The sequence below is a fragment of the Varanus komodoensis genome, unplaced genomic scaffold (assembly GCF_004798865.1).
Source record: "Varanus komodoensis strain SLA01 unplaced genomic scaffold, ASM479886v1 scaffold298, whole genome shotgun sequence".
Lineage (NCBI taxonomy): Eukaryota > Metazoa > Chordata > Lepidosauria > Squamata > Varanidae > Varanus > Varanus komodoensis.
In genome coordinates this window covers 1-11,450 of record NW_025335756.1, presented here as the reverse complement: position 1 = coordinate 11,450, position 11,450 = coordinate 1, and the positions used below count along the sequence as shown (strand labels likewise).

Below are 11,450 nucleotides of genomic sequence, written 5' to 3'. Positions count from 1 at the left end.
CAACTAAAGGTAGGACATTAACAAAGGACTTTGCTTGTGTGTGCTTGCTTTTTCTCTAGTAAATAGAATCTGTGGGTGCACAATTCAGATCAGGATAATGGCATGAACAGAGGGGGCTTTTCCTCTGCTGAGGTCCTGATTCATATCACATACACACTCCCCACAAGGATGGCTCTTTAGTAAAGAAGAGAATCATACCCAAAAGTGAGAAACTTTAATGTCACCTCTACTTATATTATGCAGGAATAATAATCTCCTGCCCTTGGAGGCGTTCCCGTGGTGGATTGGTGGTGGTGGTGGGAGCATTGAATGGGGTGAGGTGAGGTATTTTTTTCTGCAACTCTACGAGAGGAAAACTGGATGATCAAATCATACACACAAACTTCAGTGTAAAGCTGCAGAAAACTTACCTGTTCCCAGGTGAGGTTGGTAGGAAGGAGGCAAGGCCAGATCAGCGATCACGCAGAGGTGCAGAGGCCAGCTGCATCCTTAGCTAGATGCTCCAAGTTTACAGGAGGTTTTATGCGCTACATTGATTTATCATGACAATACAAGCATTCTCTCGCAGCACCTTCTATGACCTGAACACTCTAGGAATTACAACAGAAATCATATTCTCAGACTTTGAGAAACAGGACCACTTTTGGAGGCCCTGTTCTCTGGCCTGTCATTAGTCAAGATCGGGTTGGATTGGATCTTGAAATCAGAGGAGGGACATTTTTGTGGGGGCTCCACAGCTCCACAATGGCCCCTCTACAGGAAAATTCAATTCAACAGCCCCCCCCGCACACGCACACACAAGTCTTTCTGTGAATAGTATGTCCATGCTGGCTCCTAGTTACTGTTTAAGGTGTTTTTGTGATGGTATCCTCTGACTTCAGTTTTGGTTTTTCTTTCTTGTGTTGCAAACTGCTTTGAAACAATTTTATATTGAAAGGTAGAGAATAAATGAATTAAATATAATAATAAATATTCTTCATTTAACTATTTTAATTCCAGCTTGATCTTGTGCATCTATTATTGTTTATTATTTATTTTATTTATCACATTTGTATGCTGCCCCATAGCCAAAGGCTCTGTCTCTCATTTTGCTTATCTTCATCCTTCCTCTGTATTCCACTTCTGTAAACCACTTTTAAAGAATACCATTCATTTCCTATGATTGCAAAGCACTGTTAGTGCTGCATATTTATAATGTGAAGATTTCGTATCTTTCTATCTCTTGCACATTTTCTCCTAAAGCAAATATAACTCTGCTTAACCAAGGGACCTCTTGCTGACAATATGCCCTGTGAACTAATGAATGTCATATTTGCCTTTCAGATGCCTGTATTGATATCTAGTGCTACTAATAACCTGAAGATGGAAATAGACACACTAGAAAGGAAGCTCCATGAAGCACAGACCAAGCTTACTGAGAAAAACCAAGGCAGAGAAAAAGAATGCCAAGACCTTAAAAAAAAACTTGCAGACCTGGAGGTCCAGCTGAAGGAAAAACAGAGCACTTGCATTTCAGTGACAGAAGAAGTGAGAGAAGAAATAAAAAAGAAGTCTTATGAGCTGGAAAAACTGACTCAGGAGCACACAGAGTTGATTCAGAATATGAATCAAGTTCAAGAAGAGGTATGAATTCAGCCAAAGTTTAGACTTGCCTTATTTTTTGATGTTTTATCTTTTAAGCCCTTTACATAGATTACCCTGTTTGGGATGTAACAGTCCCAGTCCAACAAACCACATGGAATGAGCTGAATGTCCAGATGCTACAACCTCCTCTTTCTTGCATACCTTAATTCATTACTTTCTGGTTCCTTAAACCACAGTTTCTCCAGATGTTTGAAGCAGGAAACTTATCGAACCAAAATCAAATAATGATTTGATAATCTTCTTTATAGGGACCACTGAAGACAGTTTTTGGATGGCACAGGAAACTATCCTTTAAGAAACTGGCTATTATTGAACTAGGACACAACAAAAGGGTGGAGGGAACCCGTGCTTAATTTAACAGACCACATCAAGCCATTTTGTTGAATGTATGGCAGAGGAGATCATGAGGTCTTCAATTCCAATTTTTACTCATTCGACTGTTTACCTAGAAGTATGCATGTAGAACAGTATGCCTGAGCCTGGCTGAGTCATCAAGAGAACTGGGAGAAGTATTTCTTCCACCTGCCCTAGCTCACTAGATATTGCCACAGTCCAGCAGAGGATGATCTGGAAAAAGGAGCAGTCCACATTTCACAGTCTAGACAGAGGTGCATACAGCTGTTTCCACATATGCACATGCTCAGTGTGACTTCTGAAGCACTTGGGCCTAGTGGGTGGGATATTCAACCCAGTCATTACTCAGGCATCAGGCCAGTTCCACAGGGGTCAACCACAGTTACATTGCATTTTATATCCCATCCTTTTTCCTCTTAGGAGGAACCCAAGGCAACTTGGTCTGAGAGTAAGTTACTGGCCCAAATTCATCCAGTGAGTTTCATGGCCAAATGGAGAGTAGAACCCGAATCTTCTAGGTTCCCAGTCCAACTGTAACCAGCAGACACTACACTGGTCCTCTTACACGTGATCCTTGGGATAGGCACTTTGGAAGAAGGGCAACAACTACCCCATTTATTTCTGCAAAAAGGAAGCTAGTCTTAATCTTGAGCCCTTTATGGAGGCATGATAGTCCTTGAAGTTTTATTAGAAAATGCATCTTGCTGTATTGCTTCTTAAAGTAGCAGCAGGAGTGTGGAAAAGTCACTGTGGCAGCAGGAAGGGTGGAACGCCAGGATAAGATCTGTTAATTCTCTCTCCTGTGCTTCCCTATAGCTTTTGATTTGTGGTCAGGGCGAACACATGCTGTTTTTCCCCTCTGTGCTTTGATTTGTATCATACAGTAGCTTTCTAAGATCAAGTGTACTTCATATACTTTTGAAGATCACCTGGGGAGAGATGAGAGAACTCTTGCCAGGATACTTATGGATAAAGGAAAGTATGGCATTAGGTAAGTGGCAGGCCAGGTGAGAAGAAGAGCTAGTGGACATCTTATGCCAGTCTTCTCTTCTGCCTTTTCCCTTACTGGGATGAAATGCAGTGGCCAAGACAGGACTGCTATCTCATCTGCTGGTACAGTTGTAATATGCCAAGTATGTGAATAATAAAAGTTCCTTTATCCATGATTTAATTGCCAATATATATTGCAATATAGTATGTATAGCTGTGACCTGGTTCAGGAAGATTCAGGGAGTCTCCTGGATGGTCAGTTCAGCACCAGAATAAATTACGTGGCCAAGAGAAGGGAGTTGCTATTATCCATAGCAATTCCATCCCTCTAAGCTTCATGTGCATTTAACGGACAATCTGGATTGCCTGTATCTTGTGCTGAGAGCATGGGACAAATTAGAGACTCTGTTGGTTTAGTGCCCACACTGCTTCCTGATCCTGCCTGCGCTAAGAGGCCCTCTCAGATTTGGTGCTTCCAGAATAGTGGCTCTTGGGGAACCTCAGTACTGGTGCCAGGGCTGCCATGTTTGGAGCAGCTCAGGATTTCCTGGGCAGTGTGGAAACGGTGAAGAGGCTGTTCCAATATGTTAGTGGCTCAACATATGTAGCTAGTCATGCTTTAGATTAGGGTTTCTCTACTAGACAGGAAGGTGGTGGTGGGTATTTCTGTTCCTTTGTCCTGGCCAGACCATTTTCTGCTGAATTAGAGGGTGGCAAGGCTTGCAGTAACTGTTCCTCTCTGCAAGGATGTGAGACGTGCTAGGATAGTCCACTCAAGTAGGATAATGGATTTCAATGGATTTCAGAGAGTATTGGGGGATTTTCTAGTTGGTATAATGGATGTTCCTGTCAAAGCCTTGGTCACTCTGTAACACAGGAAGATGACTGAGCAGTTGATCTGCTTGCTATTTAGTGTCTTCTCCTGCTTTGCAGAGCCTGCTTAGCACTTTGGTATAAATCTGAGCAGAGGGCAATGAAGCAGACGGGGAGATGACTGGAATGCAGGTAGAAGAAAGCTCATCTCAAGTCTGGTTATGCATGAGTAAGAGCTCTTTATTGAACCTTCTTTGTGATGGTGATGGAGTCAAGCAATTTTTCTCCTGTGCCATTGTATCCTCTCAGTGTCAACCAACAGAGTTTTTTGGAGTAGCTTAAGGACTTTTGGGTTCTGGCCTGATGGGAGTTCTAAAGAACATTCGATAGCACACTGTATGTTTGAGAAAAGTTTTGAAAACAAAATCACATGTGTCCTTCAAAACTTTATTTCTGCCATTCAGGCAATCTGTGGAGATGTTTAGGACACAGTTTGGCGATTAAGAACATCGGAGCCATGCTAGATCAGAACAGTGGTTCATCTAGTCCAGCACTCCAGTGACACATTGTTAAACCAGCTGCCCACAGGATCCCACCAGCGCACACCAACTCTGATATCACTGGGTAGCATTAATTCGTAGGGCCTGAGAATGCAGAAAAGGTGCCTGGTAAAGTTCAACCAACCATTGGTTTGTTTGAGCCTTGCCTTGATGGCTTATTATATGTAGTAGGGAGAGAATAACCAGCTGTGTCCAAATTTTATAAATTCCTCCTTACAGGAAGGAGTGTCCCCATTCTCAGGCAACAAGGAGACCACTACTGAAAGAAAGCATAATTGAACTTGAGAATCTGTTCATAGGCAAGTGAGCAACATCCTCTTCCAGAGGAAGTCTTCAAGCAGGTGTGGCTGATCAGATCCAGTCATCCTTGGATGAAATAGATTTCAGTGTTTCTGGCACTGAAACTACCTGGGTGGCCCTGTGATCTTGACCTTCCCCAGGGGCAAAACGGGAGTGCAGGTACAACACTGTTGTTTCTCCTGCATCCTTAAGCAGATTTTCATGCCATAAGCCACGGTTTACTTCTGGAGAGATGATCTGAGCCAGTTGTGAGCAGTGCAGCTTTATAGCTCAAGGCCATTTCCAGAAGGTGGTACTGAGGAATTTCTGCAGGATTCCACCTTATTCCCCATTTTGCTTAATGTCTATCTGGAACCACTGACTGAGATCATCCAGAAATTTAGAGAGATTAATCCTAAGGCTCCTTGCAAAATGTTATCATCTTATTCCTTCTAATGGGAGTTTACATTTGCCTTTCATGAAGGTTTATACTGTCATTACCCAGAGAAGTAGCTGTTTTAGCCTGCTGCAGCAAAAAACAACAAAGATTTCTGTAGTATCTGAAAGCCTAATTAATGCATATATTCACTTCATCAGATGCCTAAAGTATATCCTCCCTCCCTCCCTCACACACACACACACACACACACACACAGACACATACTGCTCATAAAATATAGATTTATAAAAATCTATAAAGCATGTAAAATCTTCAGAACACTGCAAAATAATTAAAGTCTGAACAAGGCCTTACATATTGGCTTAAAATACAGTGGGTGCAACATAGAAGGGAGAGAATAGCAAAATAAGAGAGAGAAAGAGCTGTTAAATATTAAGCTGTGAATTGAACAGATTATTATCCAAATGCATTGTGCAAATAAAGTATGGAGACGTCAGACAAAGAAAATATGACAAAAGAACAGGGTGAGGGAGCACATTTTTAGGATCGGAATTTGTTTTTTAAGGAGGAAAATGGAGAAGAAAAGTGAATGTCCTAGGACAGTGATGCCAAACCTTTTAGAGACCGAGTGCCCAAACTGCAACCCAAAACCCACTTATTTATCCCCAAGTGCCAACACTATAATAAAACCTGAAAACCGATGTTTTAGTTTAGAAAAAACATCTCACAGGCAGTCCAAGCAAATATATATATATCCTTGGCAGCACACTGATCGGCCACGCGGAAGCTTGGACAAGTTGTGGCTTGTGATGTCATTGCCTGGCGCCACTACTCCTTTCCGAGCATGCGCATGGCCCCAATGTATGCTCTTATCCAATGCTCGGCTGCTAGGGCAATGTTGGAGTGACTTGGCTCGCGTGCTGACAGACAGGGCCACCACTGTCCTAGGAGAAGGAAAGCCAAGCCTGAAGATCATTTCTTTTCCATTTTTGACCAGATAAAATGATGAAAATGTGTAAGAAGCAAATACTGCCTTTTATTTGTCGTTAAGCTGATAGGTTCTAGAAAGCATGGCCTTACCTGAGATCATATCTTGTTTTAATAACACTTTCTCTTCAATATTCAGGTGAGGCCAGATACATATTTAGTGGCCAAATATGACTAATAGAGATGTTCCATTCCATTTAACCCTGATGGGGTTTCTTAGTGCTTCTGTTCTAGTGAGCGGTGGTGGCTTGTACTGGATATTTTTTTTTTCCAATTCTGTAAAAAAAGACGCAAGTTTTTTTCAGGTTGTGCCATTAGTGCAGATTCTACCTTTTGAGCTGGGGATCTTCCAATGTGGATAATTTCATTTTTATTGGCAATCTTGCACAAGTATAAATGATTGCAAGTCTACCTATTCGCTATGTAGCTCCACAGTGGCATTTTACACTCTTGGAAATATCCTGTCAGTTTCATCTTCTCCACCCACTCCTTAGCTTAGCCCAGCAGAGCCACATGCCCTATTTGTCAAAGAAATTATCCATTTCATCCTCCAGTTGCATTTTCCAAGTGAAGGGCTGTGGGTGGGGAAGAATTGACAAGTCCTTTGATAAGTGTGGAATAGGCTGTACTGGACTTAACTGTAGTGGTTTGTGGTAAGGATGAAACTGGCAAGGACATTTATAAGAGAGGAAATGCCTCTAGGGGCTACCTGACTGACTGGTGGACTTGCAGTCACATGGACTTCCACAAGCTCACCAATAAAATGTTATTATTTTAAAAATTGTGATACCATTTGTGCAGAATTTAAAACTCCCCTCCCTCCAAATTGTGCATATTACCAATACATTAAAAAAGGTGGAATCTGCATACTGGCTCTGCTCTACAAATCAAGTCAATATCAGCTGGTGGGAAATAGAATGGTACAATATGCTCAGGCTGAATCAGAAAAAATCACTGAGTTTTCACAACCCAGAGGAAATTCTTATGCATCCTTAGCTTTTAGCTCACTGTAAAATTCTGTAACTCAACAGATGAGTGACTCTGGTAATGTGACCCACAATCCTTGCCCCTCTTGCTGAAAGATTGAAAATTAGAACCATCTGCAACTAAAGCAGGTTTCTTCAATCTGGTACCCTCCAGATGTATTGGACTTCCATCATCCCCAGTGAACATCACTAAGAGCACTAGGCTAGGGAAAGCTGAACTGGAATTGTTCTATTTCTGATCCTACTCCAAACTTTCTTGATTGTCCTCTGTTTTCTTTCATTAGGGGCTAACCCACTTTTGGTTGATGATGTTTTTATTCAATCTTGCAGGCTTCAAATCTGTGATTGCCTCATTTGCTTTCATTTTTACAAAGTTTGAATTGAAGCAATTTCCCTTTTAATGAGGTCTCATTTCAGATTTACTACTAATCATATCAATTCTTATAATGACGGAGCTCATAATTTAGATCCTTCACATTGTCCTCAGCTATGTTTTGTTTGTTTAATTATTCTGTTTAAATGCAGTCATCTAACGCTTTCCCAGGCCTTCATCAGTGGTGGACTCAGATAATTTTAGACTTTGGACTTCATACACTTATTGGAGGGGGAGACTGCTCTGGATTTAATGGTCTTAGGGCACAATCCTATGCATATTTAAACAGGAAAACAGCTCCTTTAATTCCAAGCATTCCCCAGCTAGCAAGGGCTTTCTTGTTGGAACTTGCATAAAATTGCTTCCTTAGAGCAGCGAGGTGTCCTGCTTTTTCTGAACCTCTGCTCCAGAGCTCTGCCCTCTGTGAGCCTCTAACCTTCATGACCAATTAGTATTTCTACAATGACAGGGGATCATTTATTTTATTTAAATTTTTGGTTTGCCCATTTCAAGGGCTTCAGGCAAGCAACAGCACTAAAAACATTTCTGGACAGTGAATAACATCCTTTTGACAAGCACTTGTCAGTGAATCAGTCAGAGTGCTATGCGCTTGCTCACATTCATTTCAGTGGGGCTCACACAAGATGGTTCTTTTGCATTGTGCACTATGACTCAGGTAAAGGGGTTTGCTCCATTTATTAACTAAAATGCAGCCTGAATATTTGGCATTGCAATAAACGTTTTATCCTAGCATTATAATCTGTTTCTCATTGAACTTTGCAACTCTGTTGAGGAAAACTGGCTGAAAATTAAAAAGACAACCCAGGTGAAATATTATAAATTCATTTGTAGAATTATGGATGGTATGAGCTCCTCCTCATTCTGGTACCTTCCAGATTTGTTGGACTAAGTCTCAGATAGCCAGTGGGGATGATGGGACTTGAAGTGTGACACATCTGGAGGGCATCAGGTTGGGGGAGCCTGCATAGAAAGACAAAATAATTGTGTCTCTGGTGTGACTTGACTTGCAGGAGGTCCAGAACAGGCAAGGGGATGTATTTCTCCACGAAGCACAAATTATTCACTTAGGGAACAGTTTCTGTCTGTGTCCGAAGAACTGAGTGAACATTGTACCAGCACATAGCAAAAATCTCTTTTGATGCTGAGATAAGGCTCAAAACCAGTTTGCAATGTGGTATGGCACTCTGCTGCTCAAAGGAAAATAAATAATTTTAAAGCTCTTTCTAGTGCATCTACAGTACCTCCTTGGCTCCCAGCCAGTTATTTTTTCACCACACCCAAAACTGCAGAACAGCATTTTATTAAAACGGATACGTTGTTTATTTGTGGCATCACTGCAAGCCTTCCAAGCACATAACGTGTTGTCTATGTTCTCTGTTCCTTGAGTAGCCTGCATTTTGAGAAGCTAAGAAAGCACCCAGTATTCCTTTCTTTCATTTTTTGATCACCTTGACAATGTCTTATGCAATATATGTTTCTTTATGCTTGCAGAATGCTCTCCTCCAGGACACAGTGCGCAGGGAGTGTGAGGAACGTTATGAGCTCACTGAAGCATTGGCTCAAGCCAGAGAACAAGTCATGAATCTAAAGAAACTCGGAGGAAACTTCCCTTTGTCACAGTGTTCTCTCAGTCAGGGCAGCCTAACTTCCTCCACCGCATTGGTCAGCAGTCATGGGCAGATAAGCCCAAACTGTGGGAAAAGAGCAACATTCTCAGGACCCTGTGGAATTTCGAGAGCCACTAAAAAACCAGGCAGCAGCAGGTACAAAGGCAGCCTCAATGTGAGTTTGCCTGCTCTGCCTGCACTTCAGCTTCAGAGCAGAAGAGCATCTTCTTTAGATGAATCCAGGAGGAGGATCACAGCCGTTATACACAGGCAGCTAAGTGAGCTGTGATGAATCAGGGACTGTACTCTCATCAAGGAAATCCTCCAAGCACATGTGCTCCATCGGCTCAGATCGTCAGGCCACCTCAGCATGGCTCTTTGGGAACAAACGGGATCACTTTCTGGTAATTAGCATGCTTCTAGGGTTGAACTGCAAACAGATAAGCATACAGAAATCACATCAAATTAAGCTAAAGTAGCATTTTTAATAAATGCTACTTTATACTTTACAGTGCAATCATGAATGGGCATTTTGCTCAATAAATGTTGGTGACCTAGGTCTGGTTCTCACTGAGCTAGTAAACCTGTGTCTGGGTTTTTGAGCTGAGGCTTGTCTGGTTGAATGTTCCTCCATGTAAGATACCCTCCCCATATATTAAAGCAGATGTCAGGAGAAAGAATCTCACCCGAGCACTGCTGGAAACTAGCATAAGAAGGAGAAGGCTAGGCGTCCATGTGTATGTGTGCATGTATGGAAGAACATTTAATTAGGTGAGCCACCACTTGCAGTTGGAGGTGTGTGAACCAGGCTTTATATGCAGCATGTATATGTGCAATACAGTAAATTAAGGCATTTCTTTCACACACACACACACACACACACACCATTCTGCAGTAATCTTTTTCAGTCCACCTGTGTTGCTTGCTGAGATATTAATAAAATCTGTGAAGAATTGTTCTCATAACTTCTGGCATTGTCCTGTTTTCCATTGCTGTAATATGGCTTACAGAGCAGTCCTAACCTCCAGCGGAGACGAGCTGAGGAGGGTTAGGATCAGGTAGAATGTCCCTTCATTGGTGGAGAGGAGATGCTCTTGTGGGGCAGCATGTCCTCCCCAGAGGATCCTTCTGCACCCATGGAGATCTTTCACCAGCAGTGTTCCCATCAGCAATGAAGTCCAGAGAGCTGCTTCCATGGGGCAGTGTTCCACAGGGGTATGCGATGTCTAAAATCTTCTTAGGTCAGGTTGAAAATCTCTATGCCTGCTCTGCATATTCCCAATAACAGCTGTCATTGGCATGGAGACGTTTTGTGCAAGTGATAATGGTGCAACCTGGTGTTTTGGGGAGGAAGACAGTTTCTACAGTATGTGGGAGATGCTATTCATACTGGCTGTGTGTATGAATTTTCCCTTCACACAAAGATCATAATTATATTTATTTTTTATATGGCATTTTTAACCATTAGGGATTTTGTCAATCTGCAGATGTGAGTAGTCCTTGGCATGTAACACAGTTTTCTCATGGAAAGTGACCTTTGCAACAGAAGGGTTTCCAGCGACTTTTTCCTGTAGGGCAGGCAGGCAGGCAGGCAGATGGACGGATGGACCAACCACCTCCACTCCACTCCTACACCTTTCCAGTGACAAATTCCAGTGATGCAGCCACTGCTCCCAACATTTTCGCCTTTGCTTCTCTGCTGGCAGTTGAGGGGCCAGAACACACTTTTTCCAGGTCAAATGTAAACCCAGGTTAATAATTCTGTAACCCCTACCATACTCTATCAGCAGGATCACAGAAAATACCTCTGGAATGACAAGTCTGTAGAGGCTGCCTGTACTCCCAGAATTTTGGAGATGCAGTCTGTCCCAAGGGTGAAAGCCAATTCAGATTGGTGCGTGCAGCTGCAATTCACACAAAGTTTTGCACATGATTCCGTTTGCTGATTGGATTTGCACGGCATGGCAACCCACCATAGGAGCCAGATATGGTGGGTTGTTTTGTCCTTCAAACCTGGAACATTTTCCATGGGGTGGCTTATTTTTCAGGAACAAGCCATGCAAAGAACCCATGGCTTGTTGTAAGGGTTGTTCTTGCCTACAGCAGGTTCTTGTTTCTTCCAAATCAGAGAGGCCAATTTTACCAAGACGTGCTGTGGTGAACACCAGAACCACTTGGCAAGAGTAGCACATACCCCCCCCCCGCCGCGCCCCAATGCCTTTTGCTGTCTCACTAGGGATTGCCTTTTCACCAATGCCAGCATGGCTCTTTGGAAGGACTGCCACTCGCTCTCCTACTTTTAAAAAGTGCCTCAAAATTTGCAGTTAGGGCCATAATGTTTATATTATTAATTTGTCAGTCTTTTGCAAGTGAGCACTTCATTTATCTGGTATTAGTATTAACAAGATGAGGTTGTCTATTGGCTACTTGGTGCAC

General features: G+C 42.4%; 1 protein-coding gene across 2 annotated transcripts in view; it reads left to right on the top strand.

Annotated features, from left to right (window-relative positions):
• LEKR1 (leucine, glutamate and lysine rich 1) overlaps nucleotides 1-9,947 on the top strand; it is a 64,078-nt gene extending 54,131 nt beyond the window's left edge. For both annotated transcript variants that reach the window (XM_044434696.1, XM_044434697.1), the window contains 2 exons: nucleotides 1,324-1,623; nucleotides 8,899-9,947. In XM_044434696.1, the coding sequence (XP_044290631.1) occupies nucleotides 1,324-1,623; nucleotides 8,899-9,303 (705 nt within the window). In that variant the 3' untranslated portion in view covers nucleotides 9,304-9,947. The remainder of the gene's footprint in view (nucleotides 1-1,323; nucleotides 1,624-8,898) is intronic.
• Nucleotides 9,948-11,450: the final 1,503 nt, after the last annotated feature.